Source organism: Phallusia mammillata, chromosome 2 (genome assembly GCF_965637545.1).
Source record: "Phallusia mammillata chromosome 2, kaPhaMamm4.hap1.1, whole genome shotgun sequence".
NCBI lineage: Eukaryota > Metazoa > Chordata > Ascidiacea > Phlebobranchia > Ascidiidae > Phallusia > Phallusia mammillata.
Window position 1 is genome coordinate 3,063,553 of NC_137253.1, and position 24,015 is coordinate 3,087,567.

At 38.1% G+C, this 24,015-nt stretch overlaps 1 protein-coding gene and 1 long non-coding RNA gene across 2 annotated transcripts; both read left to right on the forward strand.

Moving 5' to 3' along the window:
• The first annotated feature begins 5,691 nt into the window (after nucleotides 1-5,691).
• On the forward strand, nucleotides 5,692-6,135 carry LOC145212111 (uncharacterized). Its single transcript, XM_080080144.1, has one exon. It carries the CDS (start codon nucleotides 5,692-5,694, stop codon nucleotides 6,133-6,135), a length of 444 nt encoding a protein of 147 aa, XP_079936270.1.
• Nucleotides 6,136-10,964: 4,829 nt separating this feature from the next.
• Nucleotides 10,965-12,490, forward strand: LOC145213642 (uncharacterized). Its single transcript, XR_013856862.1, has 3 exons — nucleotides 10,965-11,332; nucleotides 11,406-11,541; nucleotides 11,987-12,490. It is a non-coding gene; the product is annotated as an uncharacterized LOC145213642 (long non-coding RNA).
• Nucleotides 12,491-24,015: the final 11,525 nt, after the last annotated feature.

The window sequence follows — 24,015 nt, forward strand, 5'->3', positions numbered from 1 at the left end:
GGTGCACAACCATGCGGCCGCGAAAACGAATTTATTCGGCCGTGAACATGTTTGTTAAAGTATGTGTTATGGAGGCCGTAAGTTGATTGCAACTCGTTTGCTAGACATTTAGCGTAAAAACTGGTCTGGATGCACTGTGTGGAAATTGAAATATATGTTACCAGCCCTGCTGCTACGCGTCAAACTTTGCGTGTGCCCATTATGCGCAAACAATTAAATAAACACGCAACGTAACAATATACAAGGTAATGCCAAAGGCAGTTAAGACATAATACCGACTCGTTCAGCTGTATCAATGGAAAAACGAGATAATCTGTACTTTCAGCCACCAGTCGATGGGATATTATAAGTTAAATCATACTACAGCTTTACATTAATACTATACAAACAAAAAACGTGAAGACATTTGGCGACCGTCGATAAAATAAGGACCTGTGCCGTCGCAGCAAAATGTTGTGCACCCCTGCATTAATCCCTTAGATTAACATTATCAGGCATTAGAAAAGCACAAAAGGGGGAAATAATAAAAATATTAAAAAAGAGTAGTGAAGTAATATTTGAAAACAAATGCTTTTATTTAAAATGCAGAAAATGTTTCGAAAGGACAAAAAAAACTGTTGAGGTATATTTTAGTTCAGCAAGCAAACAAACAAACAAAAGCAGCAATTATCAGATTTTGCTCACCTCTTTTGGCGAAGTCATATTTAAGAAAGTTTAAAAAAAATTCCTGCAATGAATGAATTTAACTGCAGAAGCTCTTGCTGCATAAAAACAAATGGATGCTTTTTATGTGTTCGCTGATAACCTGAGAGTGGAGAGTCCATAAATATGAAATTTAAAGATTATTTAGCACATATCATTATTTTTCTATTTTTGCTATAAAATATTATCCTTATTGTGTAGCATAGCATAGCATGTAATTTTTATGATACTCTCATTCATTTATGATACAATTTATCGCACATATACAGGTTTCAATGGGGGCCAAATAATGTATCGCACCAGTAAAAAAAATTACCCTGGGGCCCTGCTGTCAGCCATACATTTATCTTGACACTGCCTGAAATAAATTTCTGCATCTCCACATCCTTTCTATTGCAACACACTTAAAGTTTCTCTGGTGAAAAAATTTCAAATAGCAAACAAATTCTGATGACCAAAACGTTTTCCTATTCAATTTTTATCCGTACTAAATTGCAACTACATGTGACTGTCTAATTCAAGTCTGCATTACAACTCATATAAATGAAAGGCTACTTATTTTCAGCACTCGCAAAAGAGAAAAGGTGCTTTTACACTTACGTACCGAGACCGCCGCGTTTAGTAGTCACCAGACCGTACATGGGTGGGGGCTGAAGTTTAAGCCAAAAAACGCCTCTTCGAAAACTGCGATTGTGTTTGCGTTGAAACTTGATTTTGTTTCATGGTTTGTGAAATGCCGTTGTGAAGCCACTATGCTTTGCTTTAAAAATAATAAGTTTATCGGTGGAAATACCATTGTTGAGCCAAAGGTTAAAAATTATTGTGGATACAAAAAAACAGCTTTAGTCGAGTCTCGCCAACAATAAGGCTGGCGGGTCGAGGTAGAACGACACTTATGCGTGACGGGTAACCAACGCAGGCGCACCATTATCGTCTCACAACGATTGAAAGTGTTTGTATCAATCTGTGTGATTCTGAAGTTATTGTGTTCGCTTGGTGCTGGCTGATCGTCACCACAACCCTTGAATTTCAAACTTTTGTTCATCGGTGATTCTTAACCACTAATAGTCACTTCGTTCTACATATTGTCATTTTTCACTCATTATTTGATAATAATTGTCCACAATAACAATAACATTTTGTTGCCAAGCAACATACCGATAAGCATGCAAATCATTTTCGCAAAGCATGTCTAACGCAGCTGCCACGTGACTACTACGCTTCTTCACAAACCTTCATGAATAAAATTGCAATTTTAAATTTAGAATGTTCCACGTTTCTAAAAATCCTCGTTAACTGTAATCAGTTTCTTTAGCAATCACATGATATAGTAAGTTACCCGCTGAGCACAAATGATAGTTTAGAAACTATGTCTGTCAACAACACTACATGTATTCTGGGCCTTATATCCATGAAAATTTTCGACATTGGAAGTTTGGGCTATCTATAGTGCATGGGTCTAGTGGACTCACCAATCTTATTTGAAACACGACCTCACGCAGCACAAACTATTGCTTAACAAATAGTAACCGTTGATGTTTCAGATACAAATATTTCACTGGCATCATCACATTTGTCGCCTCCACTACTTCATTGAGCTCTTAACCTAATTTTCATTACTTGCGTTTGTATGATTTCTTGCATCTTTTCTATGTCCCACCTATCATTTATGCTGTTGGCTTAGACCAGACGTTTAAAATGCAGCACACGTCAATGCTTTTGAATTGTGATGCACGTGACCCACCAAGAGATGAATTAAGCAATGTGACTTAAGGCAAAAGCTTTTCATATGACTTTAAGAACAAGATAACAACAACGGTATATATTATATAGTGGTAAACTGCATAGAAGAAATCCGGTAGGTGGTGCATCAGAGTTATAATTTGTCACTTTGTGCTCGGTACATTCGGCGAGAAAAAATGTATTTTCAAACTCGATTACGAGAGCGTGGGATAGCGGACTGATTTTTGGGTAACTCTAACGTAGTTTCTTATTCTATGGCTGTTCTTTCGAAAACATGCTGTCATTGAGATACCGTCATTTAAAATCCAGTAGACTTGACAAACTTATCAAAAACACAACCTTATGTAGCATTATGCTTAACAAATAGTAACTGTTCTGTCAGACATAAATATTTCACCGACATCATCACATTTATCGTCTCCACCACTTCATTGACCTTTTTATACATTCGTTTCTGTGGTAGCCAACACTTGCCCAGACAAAAGACTTAAAATGTCAAGCTAGGGAAAGGACAAGCTTTTTTAAAAGTATTGCCGCTCGTCACAAAGTCCTTTAGTAAAAAAAACATTTTGTAAATAACAAAATCCAATGCACAAAACACTTCAAATTCAAGTCTGCTCTACTTCTACTGCGTAAGTGCAGTCGCCTAAATAAAGAATGGACCGACAACACGACTCGTATGAATGAATGCGACATACGTGCAGCAGCTGTACAGAGGAACGGTCTTTTTCACGTACGTACCGAGACCGCTGCGTTTTTGGTCGTCACCAGACCGTACAAGGGTATAGGGACTGAAGGCACAACATTTCCGCTTACATAAACGACGAACCTGCTAAAAACAAGAATAATTGTTGTTGCGTAAAAACTTAGTCTTGGATCAAACTGAACAACAAAAACATGAAAAGTGCGGTTTCTCAAACTTCATGGCTGTATGTTGACCTAAGGAAGTTCCTCAATGATAAGTATAAGCGTTTCAATATCCGACATACATTTAATTGCAAGACGCGTTTGAACTGAAAAGTTGCACATTTCCAAGCTTATTTCAGAATGAGAACCGTAGCATTTACCAACTTTGCCACTTTCTCTATTTAAACTCTGCCACGTAACGTATCTGCAGCATACAAAGCAGCGTTTCCGATATTATAGGGTAGTAAATCAAAGACAGAAATCCACCGACAAATTAGTTGGTATAGAACTAAAGGCTAAAGATATGTGTGAATGCATAAATATAGCCTCTGCATTCGGTCGAGTCTCGCCACGTCACATAACCACAATAAAGCTAGTAGGTTGGGTAAAACGCCACTAAAGCATGACGGGTAACTTACGTAGGGGCTCAAGTATCACCACAACGATTAAAACGCGGCTGTTCACAAGGCGCAAGTGTTTGTATCAGTCTCAGTGATTCTGATGTTGGTGTTTGCTGTGTGCTGCCTGCCGCAAACACAACTCAAAAGCTGTTGCCAATCGGTGATTTTTATACTCTAACCTTAATTATTCGTTCTACGGATTATAGTCTGTATCATTGTTTTTGCATGTTGGTAGTTTTTGTGGTTATAATGTGGACCGACAACACGACTCGTATGAATGCATGCGACTTTTTTACTACAGCTGGAAGAAAAAAAAGATATTTTTCACAAACTCGCCTAAACCGCCCCGATCTTAGTTGCGTGAGACCGTACAAGGAAAGGGCTAAATGTAAAACGTTTTCCGGCTGAAAGAAACGAAAAACCTGCTCGAAAACAAGATCAATTGTTGTTGCGTTGAAACTTGGCCTTGAGTCAAACCGAGCAACTTAAATATGGAAAGTGTGGTTTGTGAAACTTCATGGCTGTATGTTGGGCTTTAAGGAAGTTCCTCAATGATAAGTATAAACGTTGCAATATCCAACATACATTGGTTATAAAAGAGACAAATATTATGTCCGAGTATAGACGTCACCACACCAATAAACATGACAGCACGTTTAATCCATCTTGGATGCGTTGATAATACACTTAGGTCTAAGCTGGTCAGCTGGGTTTGTGTGGTTAATATTGCCAAACACACGACGAAATTGTTCAAATACCAAACGCCTTCAGAATGATATTTATATCTGCAAAGCATATTCCATCATCAGAACGGCAGCATTAACCACGGAAAGTACCTCAAGCACACAAAGCAACGTTTCCAAAATTTTGGGGCAACGTGTAAGTCGAAAACAAAAGTCTATCGGCAGATTTAAATGATACAGAACTAAAGGCTTAAGTTAGGCGCGGAGGCATAAATAGGCTTTTAGTCGAGTCTCGTCAGGTCGCTTTGCAGCAATAAAGCCGGTGGGTTGGGGTAAAATGCCACTGAGGCGTGACGGGAAACCAATGTCGTCTCACAACGATCGAAACTTGCCTAGACCGCCGCGTTCTTAGTTGTCACCAGACCGTACAAGGTTAGGGGCTGAAGACAAAACATTATTCCGGTAAAATAAACGACAAAAAGCACGAAAAACGAACACAACAAACGATTGTGGTTGCGTTGAAACTTGGCCTTGTGTCTTAAACTAAACGACTTAAATTTCGAATATGTAAGGAGTGATTTGTAAAACAACATTATGACAACACTATGTTGTGCTGCTGTGAAAATAGAAACTGTATTAGTGATGAAATCATGAGTTGCTTCAAATTATTTTTTAAACACGCGTTTAAACAAACATCTTATGTATTTCTTATTTTAGAGTGTGAACTGCAGCATTTACCAACTTTGCCACGTACGTTTATTAGGCTCTGCTACGTAAAGTGTCCCAAGCATGCAAAGCAACGTTTCTCATATAGGGCTAGCAAATAATTTTTGTTCAAAACTAAAGGTGAAAAATAGGTGTCTAGGCATAAATAAGCTTTCAGTCGAGGCTTGCCACGACACTTTGCAGCAATAAAGCTGGTTGGTTGGAGTAGAACGGCACTGAGGCGTGACAGGGAACCAACATTGGGGCTCAACTATGATCACAACGGTCGAAACGCATTTGTTTAATTGGCGCATTTGTATGTATGAATCTGAGTGATTCTGTGGTGCTGGCTGCTGCAAACACAACTCAACATTTGTGAATCGGTGATATTTATACCCAAACCTTAATTATTCGCTCTGCGGAAACACGCTCCACAGGTTATTTCTTTTTTGCATATTGCTAATCTTTCTGAGATATTGCTAATCTCCCTCGTGCTCAATTCCATATTTCAGCAAAGTGACACTACGTTTAACGGGTTAAACAAGAGGCGTATGAAAAAACTGTTGCATTGGGCCGCTACAACTACCACCTTTCAATTTAACGGACAGTACTATAAGCAGATCGACGGCATTGCGATGGGATCATCTATTGCACCTCTGCTACGAGATGTTTTTATGAACTATGTTGTCGACACCGCTTTAAAATCTACCACGACGGAAAACAACCCTGAGATTCTGTGTCGTTACGTGGATGACCTTTTCTTGGTTTTTCCTTCCAAAACTGCTCTTCATGGGTTTTATAAAACCATAAACTCGGTACATCCCAACATCACCTTCAGCAAAGAAGAAGAGCAAAGCGGCACCATTCACTTTCTCGACGTCATGGTGGAAAAAACAAGCAACGGAGTTAAAACCTGTACCTACCGGAAGCCAACCAACACTGGCCTTTACACCAAATGGGAAAGCTTCACACCTGCTCGTTATAGGCGGATTTAGTACTGTGTCTTCTAAACAGGGCCTTTAGAATTTAAGAAGGTCAAGAAAATGCTTGGAGCGAATGGATATCTCCACAACTTTGTGGACGGGTGTATTAAAGGGTTTCTGAACAAAAAACACCAATCGAAGGTATTAAACAACAGCTCCAACGAGGAGAGATATGTGGTTGCAAGACTTCCATTTCTCGGCCCAGTGTCTTACAACATTGCGCGTGAATTGGAGCATTTTGTTCGTCGAACCAGGGCCAACATCTGCTTACGCTTTATTCATGAAACTAACAAACTTTCACGGTATTTTCCAATAAAAGAGCTCCAGGAACATATCAAGAGAACTAACGTTGTTTAGCGGTTGGTTTGCAACTGCGGCGCTTCATATATTGGGGAAACGCGACGAAATCTGGCTGTAAGAATCAAAGAACATAGCATGGACCAAAAATCAGAAGTGTGTCGGCACATTTTGTCGAATTCGACACATAAAGTTAATTTTGCCGAGCCGGAGATTTTGGACGCAAACCAAGACCGCGTGAGACTGTTGTTTCTCGAATCGCTTTTTATTCAAAAGCATGACCCCGAGCTCAACATCGACACAGTTTCCATGCGTTGTGTCTGTTTAACACCTGACCCCTATCTCCAGTTCTTATCTGTTCGTCTACGCCACCGTTCTAAACGCCGGTTCTCTGTTATCGTCTGTGACGTCACTTTACACATCTGGCTTTTACCTTTTTTTCCTTAGTGCTTTATATACCGTGTTCTACAGCTTAATTGAAAACATGTACTGATGATGACAACAGAGATTGTTGAAACATCTGAACGATGTATTCTTTATATACCACCACCTTGGCAGTAATGTTTATGTTTAAATTACTTTTCAAGCCCGTGTATAGTGTTCCGCAACAAGTGTCAGGAAGAAAAAGAAAAATTCTACAGTCAGCAATGTAGAGAAATTGAGCTCCTGGAATGCAACAACCCACAGCGGATGCATGAAAAAGTTCGGCAAGTAATATGGCGGCAGAAAATCTTGAAGAGATGGCAGGAGTACCTAGGAGAACTGTTTGCTGATGACAGAAGACCACGCCCTAGTATTAACAAGACTGGTGGAATTGTGATACTTAAAGATGAAGTCGAACAAGCCATACAGAGTCTATCGAGGGGCAAAGCAACTGGCCCGGACGGGATCGCAATGGAAATGATCGAAGCTCTTGCCGATTTTGGAGTGAAAACGATAACAAACCTAGCCAATCGTATATACAATGAAGGTCATTTTCCAGTGGAGATGTGCAAACCTGTTTTCATCATTTTACAAAAGAAACCGAGTGCCACAAAATGCGAGGAACATAGAACCATCAGCCTCATGAGTCACCTCACGAAGCTTGTCCTTCGGATCCTACTTAACAGCATCCGAGGCAGAACGACTGGAGATGTCAGCGAAGAGCAGTACGGGTTCACTCCTGATAAGGGTACGCGGAACGCCATCTTCATTTTGAGGATGATAACGGAGCGAGCAATTGAAATGCAGCGTGATATATGTGCCTGTTTCATCGATTATGTGAAGGCATTTGATAAGGTCAGGCACGAACCATTGATCGAAATGCTGGAGACACTGGATATCGATGGGAAGGACATCGAATTGATCAAGAATCTTTACTGGGACCAGCAGGCAGCAGTGAGGATAGATGGTGCGCTGAGTGAGTATGTGAACATCGAACGCGGAGTGAGGCAAGGGTGTATCATGTTACCAGACCTGTTCTCCCTTTACACGGAAATGATAATGCGCCACATAAAGGAGCTGAAAGGTTTTATCATTGGCGGGGTAAATATCAATAACCTGAGATACGCCGATGACACTGCACTCATCGCCGACACAGAAGAGAAGTTGCAGAACATGATGAACGAGGAAAGTGAAATGAAAGGGCTTACCATCAATAAAAGAAAATCCTTCGTGATGGTTTTCACAAAGAAGCCTGTCACGCCGCCGTGCAACGTCAAAGTGAAAGGAGAGGTGCTAGAACAGGTCAGCCAATTCCAGTACTTGGGCAGCATGTTAACATCGACAGGAAAGTGCGACATTGGAATCGCAAAAACATGAAAAGTGTTTTCACTTCTCGCTCGATCAGCATTGCAACAAGACTTCGACTTTTGAAATGCTACGTGTGGTCGGTTCTTCTATATGGCTGTGAGTGTTGGACCATCAGCCAAACGTTGCAGAATCACCTGGAGGCAGCGGAAATGTGGTTTCTGCGAAAAATGTTACGAATAACCTGGACGCAGAAGGTGCGAAATGACGCGGTGCTGCAGCGGGCTGGAACAACAAGACAGTTGATGTGGTCCATCGTCACAAGACAGGTTCGATTTCTCGGCCACGTGCTTCGTAAGAAGCAATTGGAACATCTGGTGCTCAACGGGAAGGTGGAGGGGCGAAGAGATCGTGGTCGGCAGCGTATGAATTATCTAGGATGGCTGTCACGTGTCAGGGACAGATCGACGCTGGACATCACCTGGAAGTGTATGGAAAGACAAGAACATTTGATTGTCGCCGACGTCAGACTCTGACAGGGCACCTCTATTGATTGATTGTATAGTGTTCCTAAGTTTGATTTTAGTTTGGAGATCCAAGACAGGTTCAACGGTTTCTTTTCGTTTGTCTTCTTTGTAATATCTATTGTTAATTGCTGTTAATGTTAATTACATTATATTTCTGCATCACTGTCTGCCAACGATGAGTTTTGTGGCAAATGCTATTTCGTACTCGGATTTATCAAATATATACGTTGACCCTCAACCTTATGATTTATTGGATGTGGATGCAATTCTAGCTAGTTCTGCTGAGATGTCTTTAGAAGACCAGTTCACCTTAGACGAGTGTTTAAACAACCTAATTCACTTGTTTGCATGCACGTCTGCGTCAGTCGACTCCCGAAACAAGGAAGCTGTTTCCCCAGTCCGGATTTATAGCGACCTGGACGACGCAATTTCGCCTGATTGCGCAGAAGCCGGTCACGGCAAGGGAAGTATTATATCATCCAAGAAAGGTGCCTCAAACGGATTTATCAGTATCCTGCATATATTGGACATCGAGCATACGCGCCCGGCTGCAGTAAGCGACGAGTTCATACCGTCCCGAGCTGAAGATCTCTTCTCGGGAGAGCTCAATTCAGCTCAGTAAAAATACTGGGCTGAGCCCGAGAAACGCCAGCATCAAACCCGCGAGGCCTTTGGAAATATATTCGAAGCCAAGTGGAAGGAATTTTAACCGATTGGAATTATCGTTTACGCCAGCTTGGCCGTGTTTACGCCACCCGTGTCGTTTAGACACGCAGCGACCCGTATGGAAATCGCTACAACCGTTGCCCCAGTTACACGGTTGTTAGATTGTACCAGACGGTGTTTGCGTGGTTAATCAATCCTATCGTTTCACGTGAAAATATTGCGCACTACAAGCCGCATCAGATGTGAGCAATATTTATGATGTTTTAGCAGGGTTGACTACAAATATACAAATATGAGTCCTTTACGGGATGAGACCAACTTTATGCTACCAGTACCTTTCTACTTGTTTATGTTATTTCGTGGAAAGGGAAGTATATTGTGTATGCAAACCTAATGAAAGAACCAAGCAACTTTGAAAACACTAACAAATTCGAAATACATCCCTTCAGTTTAACTTCGTGACTTTACTTATTCCCTCATGGGATGTTTGCACTGGCAAAGAAGACCAAACGAAAGTATTACTTTTGCATGACCACAAAATAACTAAAAGCAATCAGGAAAAAAATCTTTTGTGGAAGTGTTATTAAGGTAAATATTTATGTTAACAGGTAATAAAAATTTCACGATTGCAGCCACAAGCCCACAACCCATCAAATAAAAACTATCATATTACCCAATCAAATGCTAATGCTTCAATGTTCAGTTATTCAATTATGATGTCACAAATAACCACTGTGTGAATGTGATGTCATATTTAAAGTGCAGACAAAGTGCGTGCGAATGTCTTTGGCATTTTCCAGTTTAATCTATCCCACATTTTTCTTGCATTTTCATCAACAGCTATTCTGTTTACTTTGTATGTTTTCAGCTGTGTTGTTTTGTTTGATTTGATTACTTGTGTGTTGTTTTAAACCTGATTCTTAAAATTTTGAAAAATGTAAACTATTTTTTTGCAGGATGTTACAACATGAAAAAATGCAAAGATGTTATGTAACTGTGCAAGGAGTTTGATTAGCTGATCCATTTCCAGACAAAATCTTGATGTCGTTTTCATGCTTTACAAGTTTCTGCCTAAACATATAAGGTTTGAATTGTCCACATCCCACATATTGCAATCAATATTCCTCGGTAAAAATGACTTTTGGCTGAGGTTTGTTTTTAAAGAGTTATATTGTGCTGATATTAAAAGTTGATTTATATTTTGTAACAGGCCTATCCTTTCCAAATAACACTTTTATATTCAGACATCAAAACATTGGCTAGTTTTAATGAAAACTACTAGAAGAGCTATTTGGTAAAATATTATGCCTGGCAGCAATGCCCTATTTACTTTTATATTACTTGGTACAATTCTGCTTGTGTTTCTGCATTCAATTATGGACCATAGTAGGTTGAATATGTAGAGTGTCTACTCAATGTATTATTTCTTCTCCTAATCAGCACCAACAATATTACCACTTAGTGATGTAACAATCCAGATCATTGATCCCATGACAATGCCCCACTCACTAAAGAACAGAGAAAGGAACAATCGTTGGATGAGAAAAAGATCCTAAATGACTCCGTGAGATAAAAAAATTATGGATAAAATTTTGCTGTTAACTGAAGTAGGTATTTTTGTGTTTAGTTTTTTTTTTAATTTTACATTGATATTGTGATACTTTGTTATTAAGCCTATGCTTTCTAAATGACACTTTTTTATTGATTTTACTTAGTTTGATTCCACTGAAGTTTTCTGCTTTTGACCATAGCAGGTTGAATATGTAGAGTATGTCTATTCAATGCAATATTTATTTGTTTAAATAGGACCAACAACATTACAACTCAGTGATGTAACAATCCAGACCATTGATCATATGACAATGCCCCACTTACTAGATAATAAAAGCATGAATTGGCCAAATGTTCCATTATTGCATGGGAACAAGTTTCCAAAGTGAACTATTTGGACACAAATTTATGAATGAAATTTTTACAGTTTATGAAAATAGGTATAAGTTTTGTGTTTTTGCATTGATATTTGTGTTAATTTGTGAATGTTTATTTAAAACTGTTGATTTTCAGAATGAGACTTAAAACTGATTTGCTGACATCTTGAAACTTTGACTGCTAATGGCCATAACAGATATGCTGTTATGGTAATAACCACGGATTTGCAAGATTTGATTGGGATACCAAAAGCCATTATGCCTTTTTGCAGGTTTGTATTTCAGTTTTTTTTTTACTTCGACTTGTGCAAAAGTGCAAATTACAAGTAGTATTAACTTAACTCTTCCATTGCCGAAACTGCATATATAATGTTGTGCTATAGTTCATGTTTTGTGCTTTCAGGAAGTTTTGTGTCTGTGACCTTAAATTGAATATACATAATTAGTTATTGTGGTATTTATTGTGTTACTCATGTTTAGCAATGAACATTTTTATCTACCTCTAGTTTATTTATTACATTTTGGTACATAATAGTGTGTGAGGGGACTCATTCTAAATTTAATTTAAATATATGTATCATTTTTGCTGTTTTAATTTTAACTTAATGCTGTTTCAATTTTAATTCTCAGCAGGTGCATGGAGTTACAGAAATACTACTTGGTGTTGCTTTAAATGTTTACTTAACAACTTATATTGTGATGCCATTTCCCTTACAGTCCTACCTTTCTATTCAAATACCAACTAGTTGGAGGAATCACTGAAATGGAACGGCACTTGATAAATGTGACGAAGGACAATTTTGCAGCAAACAACAAACAGGAAACCCCCGACTAAGACTAAATCGTGAATCAATAGCGCCTCCTGTCGGATTTGTTAACACACATCGACGTGCCACTGAAGCCGACAATTCACCACCCATGAAAGTACGTCACAGTGGTAGATTCGAAAAAGTGGTAAACGTCGGGCGCATTAAAGGCGTGTATTTTACGATTACAATAAAAGTTGTCGGTTTTACGCCACTATTTAAACGTGATAACCCAGAGGTGCCTGATAACCCAACTTGTACACACTGCTGTGCCAATTTCTGTGTCCCACTCTATGCAAACCTTCCCTGTAGTTAGTCCCTTTCGGGCATTTCCGATTAAATTTATAGAATAAAGCTTGACATAAATATTGAAACGTAATTAACTGCACACAAAGTAATGCAACAAAATGTGGGATTCCATTCATCTAGTGTCGCAGAATAGCCAGCATTTGTTACAACACCGAGAATATAAAACAGTCTTCGTCGCCCGCAAACATATGCCTTTTGTTATCTCTAATGGAAGCAAGAAGCATTGTTCGATAGAAGTGACTCTTATATATTCCACACCATTTTGCAATTTACAAGTCGCACCGTCTGGCATCAAATAATACGGCAGAAATACCACAAGCTTTCAGGTTTGAAAACTATTTCTTCCTCGTGCATCATTACCAAATGTATACAACTTCTTGTGAAAAATTCAGTGACCCCTAGTTTATACTAGGCTACTGCTTAACATACATAATTAAATGTGGTTTGTCGTTGAATATGTTTTTAATTGTGGCAATATTATGCCTAACATTGACTGTGGACACTTCCGAGATAACATATTGTCTTGTACGACGAACTTGAACCGTCGTTAGATATTACGTCACAAACATTTACGATCGATCATAGTAAACGTTACTCGGAGTGACTTTACTTTTCAACGTGACTTTAAGTACCCAAAACCCTCTTCTTTGGACAACTGACATCGCGCCACTAGCGGCCAGTTGTCTCCGTATGAAACATGCGACGATTTGAAAACTTAACTAAGTCTTAGCATTATAGTTCATACGACGTAGCAATTTACAAAGTTGACATTTTTTCTTTAGTGTCAAGTCATAAAATATCCCGTCTGGGACGAGGGACGTCTTGCAACGACAACCGAGGTCAGTGTTTATTCTGGTGCAGATCTGACTTCGGGACCACAAGGAATTTTCGTCAACACGACAATCAACTCAGTGGTCGCTGACATTCTGTCTCACGCTGTGAGTGAGTTTGGCACGACTGCTTCATCCAGCGTGTCCATCTTCACAGAGACGGAATCGCCTTCCATCAGATGTTTGTTATTTCAGATGAGCCAGTAAACAATGCGTCACATAATTAACTTGTTTGCCTCGACAATAAAGTAAACATGCACATCATGTAAAAATTTAATAAAGCGTTTCCCCAGAGATTTCGAACTATGGGTTTTTTATTACCTGACCATTTATACGGGCTGAAACTCATGCCCATAATCGATGAATATGTGACATGGGAAAAAATTTAAACTGGCAGAAGATGCAAACTGGAAGAGTCCAAAGAACTTGTTTAAAGTTGTGAGATTATTTTCTGGATGTTCAGAAGTTACTTTCCCCTGGGTTGTATATCGCGGGATAACAAGCTTTGTTTCGAAACGCCGTTCTTATATTTACCAAACGTCACATCTTAGTCCGCTTTTTTAAAAAAAATACTCATGCCCTAAAATTTTATTCCGCTAGGTGATGCACCAGAGTTATAATGTGTGATGTTGTGCTTGCAATAGCCGGAAGAAAATTTCTTCACCACCTTCAATTCTTACTGTTGTGGTTTTCCAGCTAATGTAAATGCTTGTATATCCACATTATATTTCCCCAACACCATACAGAAATAATTGATGATGCTTGTAAACACTTTATGTTTCTGCTTTATTCTTCTGTGCTAATTTTACCAAACGTGCCAAATCAAACTACTTTAAACCTTATTATGCCCTTTGTGTTAGTCGGCTACCAATGCAATACATTGGTTCAAAAGCTTGGGATGACATCCCCGACCAACTTAGAGATGCAAACTTTATCACAACGTCACTTCGTTTTGTTTGCACGAGTTTTAAGAACCATTTTTCTGCACCTTCGCTTATTAAGTGTTTGTTTCGGTGCAAATCGTAAAACAAAAGCGACCACTGGTGGATTTTGTGCGCCGCTTCTACTTGACTTCTGAGTGACGCCGGCAAATAACACAACATTATCCCCCACAGTGTGCAGTACTGGGACAACACTGGGCGTATTAAATATGTGGAAATACAATGTCCGTATCTAAACGGACTGTAAGTAAATTTTTGTTTGAACAGACTTTTCTTTGATTTTATGACGTCGCACTGTAACACAAGTGCTTATGTTTTACGATTGTCACCTTTTGTTTTTTTCGAGTTAAACAACTCTCACCCACAAGCTTGCAGTGTTCTTATTTATTCTCTCACATTTTTTTAAAATAAAAACAGCATTTTCTGTTATAGAGTGGTGTAGTCTTGTATATTGTTTTTTTTTTGTTTAATGTTCATGCATTGTTTTGTTTTTTTGGTTTAATTTATTCAAGTGACTAAACTAGTATCCTTGTTTACTGTAAATGACCTTATCAACGCCCAATTATCGGCAATCAGCATATATGTCAAAAGTTAACTAAGCAGACTAAGAATTTGCGGTGTGTTCTTTTTTTCCGACGCTTGAAACTATTAGACAGGTTTTCTTTTCCTGTCGAACCCCACCATCTTTCCCTAACACGGGTGGACGTTAGTTTGTAGGGCACCCTCGACTGGTCCCACCCAGGCCCCACGAGAGGGGGGTTCAGCCGGTGCGCCGCACCGGGGCCCATGAGAGTCTAGGGTAGGGTTGCCATATTTTATGAAACACAATCCCTGACAAAATTTATCTCGGTTGCGTGAACCCAGTTTTTCTCAAACTTTAAGTCTAAATGTGTTGACGTAAGTCTGAGTGTGTATTTCAGAAAAACGAAAGTTGATTGCAGGATTTTAGCTAGTTATGCCAAATTGCGCATAACAATGATCCAAATCTGACATCACAGACAGGACAAAAACATTACAATTGTGCGCGAACAACTGCATTTTGTTAGTTGTCATGCAATAAAGCTTATTGTTTAACAATGAAGACGGTCGATTCTCACTTGAACTTTGATTTCAACTTAGGAGTCTCAAACTTTTTGGGGGCCAAAAACATTTTTACGTTAATAAAGGGCCGTATCTATGGTCGTACTATTGGAACTTTTTGTAAAAGTAATATGAACAAAAACATTACGTGCTTAAAACTGTTGTGCGTTTATGTCATTTCATGTATATGAAACATTTGTAATGCAAGAAACAGATATACAGTGTAGTAAACTAAAAAACAAGTGCAATAAACTGCTATGTGTGAAAACAATTGCATACAATGACAAAATAACTGAGAAATATGACGCAACAATTGAAATTGCTGACCTTCAACAGGAGGGACTACTTCTGTCATACGATAAAAACGTCGCATTTATTTCTAGCTATTACTAACAAAGAATGATCGTTTTTTAAAATCAGTGGTCTGACAGGGTATTCCACCTGAGGTAAACACCTAAAATTTAAAAGTTAGTTCGCGGGCCGCACAAAAACCCACTTTTGGCCACACCGGCGGCACACCCAGCATCGTCTTGCGGCACATCGGTTGCGGAGCACTGTTCTAGTGTACAACGTCACGAAGCCCATAAATGTCTCGTCGGGCCAGCCACTGTAGAACGCGCTATGGGCTGTGATGTCAAAGGCTTCATTAAAATTAGTTATGGGACCAAGTTCTGACTGATAGTAACGCTCATGAATTGTTGCTCTCGGAAAAATGGCCAAGTGAAAAGCCAAACGTCTGTTACTCCTGTATTCGCGTATCCATTCCCAAAAAGTATTCTCCACAACAACTAACATCGTGAAATAGTACTGTTTATTGTATCATACACGCCTTCAATGCAAGTGTAATCGTGGTGGCTAGAATGCGCAGTTTTATATTTTTAATGAGTTTAAACTAATTACACGATTTTATTTTTAAATGATTAGACTTTTCAATATTTTTATGCTAAGCTTGTGTCCCACATCACAAGATTGCGTGCCACATAAAAATCGTTTGTGTTCCACACTTAAACAACCACTGGTCTGGTGCACTGATCTCTATAAACACTGGATTGCGCTACTCCGTTGAACGGTTGGGTGATTTTTGAAGCAAATTGAAGCGTAATGGCGGCTGAAATGGAAGCCCCAAAAATGCATTGCGGGCAATAGGGAGAGAGTGGAAAAATGACGATAATTTTTGTTTTAGGCATTTGTGTAGCGATTTTTGCGGATATGATTTGTAGATTAATAGGACGCATGTATTCCAGTGTGTAATAACCAATAAATATGCGTAGATTGACTGTGATATGTATTAGTGTATGTGTATGTAGGGGATTTTTGGGTCCTGATGACGTCGTACTTATTACCACAGAAGTATCTTTCGCTGTAGATGTTTTACGCCCTTAATTCCTTGACTATCTGAGCTACTGCTTGTCTGAGCTTAGTCCGATATATTGGACGGCGTTGAATCGTTAAAGTTAGTTTATTGAGTTAGCTAGTAGCATCGTCGATATTGTTAGAGCGAGAGAGAGAGAGGTTGTCTCTTATTCTCCTCTTTCCATTATCGTTACAATACACGTGAATATATATAGTGAGAAAGGTGGCGATGACGTAACTGTACAGATGGTAAAAGGTGTTAAATAGCGACAAATGAAAATCGAGGTCGATCACTGATAAGGTGACGATGACGAAATACAACGTTCATGCAATCACAGTCACTCGTATGATATTTGCGCTTATTTGTTCTGTAATTCACGATACACCACATGTGTACTGGGAATACATTATTCAGTTAATGTTGAAATAAATCATTATTAAGTGGTAATAAATGTTTTATTGTGCAATATAAGTAGTTTACATGCATTTATTAATATTTAAGACACGAATCCAACAAGAATGGCTATTTTCTTCACACAAGACGATGTGATACTTTATGTAGCATCACCTTGTGCTGATCCAAACTGCTGTTCTTGATTGTCAGCAAAGTCTTGGAGCTAAAATATGGCTGTTTAAAAGTTTTTTTGTAGTAGGTTCAACATTATTTTGCTTCTATGTTACAAACCATAAATCTAGTAAGCTCACAATTAGCTCATTTAATCTACCCTTTTCAGTTTGCAACCAACATGTGTTGAATAAATGTTTTCTGATGTTGTCAATTCTCAAACTACAAACTCTTAACCAAATTCCAATATCTCAAAGAGATACATGTGCATATAAATGCATTTAAGACATCACAGCAGTTAGGGTGGACAAGTTTAACTACCCAAATGAGTTGCCTATTTATGTACTATTTCAGTCAGAATCATCAAATGTTGTTTTTATTCTACCTAATAAGCAATTTTCTGCAAAAACACACCTGCACACCAGTTATCACCAACATTTAAATTCTTGCTAAACAGGACTGAAGGCAACAAATACACCAGCCAAGTGCATACAGATATCCTATATTTTTTGGTCAGATGATCACCATTATAACAGATGGTGCATTCACAAAATAAAAAACAACAACCTCAAAGTTGTTTAAGTTTAAAATGTGCAGCATATCATGTTACAGGCAGTGTCAGAAATAATTACAAAACATACACAGTGGAAGTAGAACAGTATACACACAAAAAAAATTTAATCTGATTCCAATCCTCCTGTAGTGTATTTGTTGTCAAAAAAGGCTGAATTGTAATCTTGCAGTGTCATAAAGCTTGAGGGTTTGGGAGGAGACTGAAACATTCTAGTGGAATTTTGCCAGTGGAGAAACATAAACCCTATTATGTCTGAAATGTTTGGAAACAAATTTATGATAAATGAAAAATGGAATTGCAAAATTTCATGATATCACCATGGCAACATAATAAAGACCCAAACCAAATGCACTCAATTGAGAAAAAGGCAAATAATTGAAATATTATTTTAGTTTTTGTGATTTTAATTAAAACGTTATTCCACATGTTCGTCAGACTTTCCTGAAGTTTGATAACAGTCAAAAACAGCAGTTTGGATTAGCACAAGGTAATGTCACACAAAGAATTACATCATCTTGTGTGAAGGAAGTAGCCATCTTGTTAGATTCATGTCTAAAATACTTAAAAAGGCACGCAAACTACTTATATTGCATAATAAAACATTTATTTCCACTTAGTGATGATCTATTTCAACACTAACTTAACAACGTATATCTAGTACACCTACACTTATACACATCACAGTCAATCTACGCATATTTATAGGTTATTACACACACGAATACGTGCGTCCTATTAATCTACAAATCATATCTGCAAAAATCGCTATACAAATGCCTAAAACAAAAATTATTTTCATTTTTCCACTCTCTCCCCATTGCCCGCAATGCATTTTTGGGGCTTCCTTTTCAGCCGCCATTACGCTTCAATTTGCTTCAACCGTGACGGCCAGTAGCGCAATCCAGTGTTTATAGAGATCAGTGGTCTGGTGGCACTAAAAATATCGTTACGCTTCAGGAATTTCACAAGTAATGTTATGCATCAGTGGTATCACGTGATCTGAAAAGAAACTGCAGTGGTTTTTAAGTTTTTGTTGGTCATGGAATAAAATGCATGAAAAACATGTTTTCAGGAACTGTCAGTCCACAAACGAAGCTACAACTGACCGTAATAAGATTTTAAAATCCAGTAAGGTAAGATTTTCGGTCTGATTGGGTAATTGTGTTGTGATGTAACAAGTTTTTACTGTATGATTGTGACGTCATACTTTAAATGCATACAAATATTAGAAGTTTAGTTTTTTTCTGGGTGCGTTATTTTTCTGGTCACCGTGGCTTTGTCTAAAATATATTTTTTAAATAGAGTTATACTAAAGATGATATAAACTGGAGGTTTCTAAAATCAGTGATTACAACCACCTTAAGAAAAATGGTGAAAAATAGTCGACTGTCATCTACACAGAATTTAAAAGTAATTGACAGAATGAATAACACTAAGAAGTAGAAGGTATTTACATTGGGGTTGTGTTAACTTGTGTATGGACTGACAAAAGCATAATAAAATATCTGCAAATAGACCAGTGTATCTGTGTTTAAAAGTGCACCACACATTTACCTAATCTTTCTTGTTTGTTATACCTTAGAGTTTATACTATTGTTACAATAAAAATTATCAAGTGTTAAAATATGCTTGTGACTAAAGCATGTCGTAGAGGTGGAGTTAATTATCATAATATTTGATGTTGGGTCATTACTTTTTGAAGTGCTTGATCTTTAATATGTGTTTTATTTTGCTTTATGCAGTGGTAAGATGAAGCTCTTGATCCACAGCGACAAAAACAAATTGAAACACAAGGAATGATCTCAAGCAAATATCAATATAATAAGGTATACAAAATACCTTTCCATCCAAGACAAGTATATTGATCCTTCAAAGAAATTTATTTTTTAGCATTAAAGGTTTGCAACCCTTGATTGGTTCAATTACTTGTCTTTCTACGATAAAATTTTATTCAAAACTCACTCGCACTCACTTCTAACCATGTTTATAGAAATTCATGCTTTTTTTTACTCGCAAGAGATATTAGTCCTTTCACTCTCTCATTCACGTCGTGCAGAGGTCACCAAACTAAGTGAGGTCATTTCCTCTGCCTTGCGATTAAATTTTTGGTTTGCCTTATAGTATTGATACCTTTGTAACATTACAAAGTAATCTACTCCATGCAAAAGTTTTCCTGTCACGATATGTAGAATTGATATTACCTAGTTTTATAGGATTACAACACCCAGGATTGATCCAAAGCCAATCTGTTACATCACAGACAAGACTAAAAGTGTTAATTGTGTGCAAACAATTTTGTTTTAATTGTGATGTAATATGCAAACATTGCTCGTAAGATGAGACTAACTAGTCTAACAGCCGCTTCACTAGATTTAAAATTGGATTGTAGAGACTATATCTTAGTGCCCCTACAAAAATCGCCTTGCAAGCTAAATTGTGAAAGGGGTAAAAACCATGTGACCCGCGCGAATCATTTTTAAACATATCCCGCTCGCAGTAAAAAAAGTGTGATGACCTCTGACCTTGTGGGATTAATCGTAAATTTACTTTTTCAGGATCCATGGTTGAGATTGATGACAAATGTGATTATATCCGAGCATCTAATAATCAACCTGGAGTTGCAGTTTACTTGTGGAAACTCGTTGGTTTGTGAAAATGCACAGATGGTTGTGTTTGGTCCGATGTAACTTATAAAGGTGTGTTGTTTCTTGATATTAACTAAAAATTGTCTTAATCCTGAAAGGCAGTCCTAATGGCAAAGTTCAGAACCACATTGCATTTTATGGCACACTTTGCTGAGATCTCGGGTGTGCACGACGAATTTTCACGTGTGCAAGTGTGCACGACCAAATTTTAAGGGGTGCATGAACCAGTTAAGTGTGCACCTCATCAAGAAAAAGCTAACCAATTTACAAATATTTAACAAAATCCCAAAATCAGCCGTCAAATGCAATTGCGCCACTGGTTAACTAATGTAAATGAAAATTTCGAAGGTGAATTTTTTTAAAGAGAACAAACACACCAGGTGTCGCAAATCTAAATAAAGTCTCAAGTGTGCAATCAAACTTGAAAAAAATAGTCGCGTGTGTGCAGCTGCCATACTATCCATACTGGGTTCAGAATACATCAGAAGTTTTGAAAACTAATATAAATACAATTGTAATCCAGTACATCTGGAGAATATATTTTATTTTCACACCCAAGCCTCATCACTTCAACAAATGCTTTTTGATTTTTTTATTAATTGAAAAAAAATTGTTAAACTTTCAACTTTCTTACCAAAAATTCTTTGTTTTTTTAGATTTGACCTGGAAAATGATGTTCTGTGAAATATCTCCTGAAATTTTTGAATTCTCATCAAATTTTTGAAAAGTAAGTTCTATTTTTGCATTTGTACTAAAATACAGCGATTGTGCACACAGATGAGAAAAGGAAACATTAATTTTATTTACAGTAAAAAAGTGACTTTCTTTCACAATAATTCTGTCACTGACAAAACTTTCGTTGTTTTGTAACAAACTTAATCACTTGTTCAACTTTGCTTTGTTTATTTGCAAATTCCTCTCACTTATTGCAATCTCTTCTCCTCGTTTTTCCTCAGTTAAATCCTCTGCTGTTTTGTAAACTTCGATTGCTTTTGTGTAATATTCGATTGCTTCTTTGAATCGTGAAGTTTCACCGCAAACAAAACCAAGATTGTTCAACAAGTGACCGTAGATTGAATACTTTGAACTTTTATCCCCGAACTTTGTTTCCATAAGTTCAAGTCCAAGTTTTATTGTTGTTTCCCTCGAAGCCAAATCTCCGATGTAATTTTGACTCACTTCAATGCGGTGCAAACACCGAACCTCCCATTTACATCGAATTTCTTCGTCTATTTGAAGGTCACGAATTTGCTGAATTATGTCACGCATCAGTGGGATCACGTGATTGCGCACGATTTCTGTGTTTGTCGACTTCAAAGATGAATCAAAATTTTCCATCAAAAGTTTGATTGTTTTTTTAATTCCCTCCGCACACAACACTACACTTTTCGCTACAACGGAGTCGGGATTTTTCTTCACATAGAAATCTGCGGCGATGCTGAAAAACAAAATTGCTTCCAAATATTTGCCTTCATTTCTGAATTTTGTGGCTTTTTCTTTCAGTTTTTTTGCAGTAGGTTCTGGTTGACCTGTGATTGACCTTGAAAGTTGTTGTTTTGTCGTTTTTGCTTCGTCATACTTTTTTGTTTTTAATAAACCAACATAATTTTGTGTGCGTTCATTGATTTCGTCAGCTTGATCTGCAAGGAAATAAAAATGAAGTTTTTATTTTAAGTTTCATGAAATAAGAAATAAATAAAAACAAATTATTGTATTTTGACACTGGTTCATGTAAAGCAGAAGTTTTATCCCAATAAATATGTGTTTATTAGTGTTAAATGTCAAATATTTTGGTAAATAATCTATTTTAATATCTAGTCGATAAAAAAACGACAACATGGTAAAAAATTAATTGAAAAAGTACGCTGATGTTAGTCTGTAAGACGTAATAACTAGGTTGTGACGAAATAATGCTGCAGTTGCATGTTTGCTTTCGTTTTGCATTGCGGGATTTTTTTTCTCCAACCTGGTAACTTATTTCAAGCAAAATTAACCTGTCATTTTTACCCAACAGCTATTTATTAACAGTTTTTTTTTTTTGTTTTTGTTGTTTGCCTAATATGAGGAACAACACGAAAATAGTTTTTCCATGTACGAATATAAGCAAAACAACAACAAAAATTCCTTGTACGAATTCTCAACGTGTGCTAGTTTAAAACAGATTTTTGAAACCAAACGCCCCAAACTTACTTTATAAAAATAGACCCATATGGACAAAGTTGGTGGTTTAATTAAAAGATATTTTGTAGGTCAGACATAAATAACACAAAATCAACCATTGATTTACGCTGGACGTAACGTTTCTTAACCAATATTCTAACAGTATAATTGTTGTTTTGTTGTAGTTTTTTTTTCTGTTTTAACTTGAGCTGCGCCCATTGTTGTTTGTTGTACCCTTCGTAAGATGTACCTAATTGTACCTTATATCAAAAACGGTCACCGACTCTTTCAAATGAAAAGTTTAGGGGCAAAAGCTTTAAATAATGCATCTGACCGAATGCAGGGTATCGTATAGAAGCACGCTCAAACTCGGGCCCAATAAACGTTCCACCATTTCGCAGTCTTGCATATGACTGAAGCCACGTGATTGCTTACTGTGAAAGCGATAACGGTGATGTGACCGGAAAAACTTCGCAAACCTGTTTTCACTTTTTCCAAGTGGTATGTCGCTAGTGGTCGCTGCAAAAGCAGGCTTTGGTTGATATAAAGAATAGAAAGAGTAGAAGTGAACTTAAGTGGAAGTCCTTTACATGCGAAGTCAGGCGAATTCTAGGGGGTGATATGACATGCACTCTTGGTTTTTGCTGCTTGTTGGGACGATGGGTAGCGAAAACCGTTAAATGGGTTCTTTGGGGAGGGATGACAACAGCCTACTCGTGGCCCTTCTGTTAAGGCATTAAGTCCTATGCGCAAACACGATCTCTGATGCCGAACAGATGCTGTCACAAGAACCACCGTTCAAATTCCCGGAGGAACCGTCCACTGAACAGCCAGGTGTCAATTAAGCCCAGGACAACCTTTACGGGGAAACCCTTGTAGTAACAGTCCTGGGTTTAACATCATTCAGCTAAATGTGAAAGGACTCACTTCATGCAAGCTTAACATCATCGAGCAGCTTGCCAATAACAGCAAAGTCTCGATAATCCCACTCCTGAAAACCCATCGGACGATTTTGGACAAGCTAACACTTATTGACCACTCACTAGCAGGTCGGCAGCTCCGTCAAAGTGTCACATTTGCTGCAAACGTCATCGCTTCGTAATTGGTCAAGAACGGAACCTTTACGGCATCGATCTGCTCGTCATCACGACTCGTGGCCAAGGAAGTGTCAGCCATACGAATGGGTGATGGACCGGACGCCAACCTGTCTGGACTTCATTATGACAGAACTGTCTGCGACAACAGCCGAAGCTTGGTCAAGCGTCGGGCCCAGATCACCCCAGCCCAGAGTTTTTGCTTCATGCCGGGACCGCGCTAAAATCCTGGTTGTAAAATTTCCTAAACACCTGCCTGCGTCAGCTTAACTAGGATTTCAAAAATCTGAAAAGAATCGACAGTAATTGCAATCTCCAAGCAAACAAACCTCGCACCAAAATGCAGCAAAGAGCTACCGCACAGTCTCTCTGCTCTGCATCCCATGTAA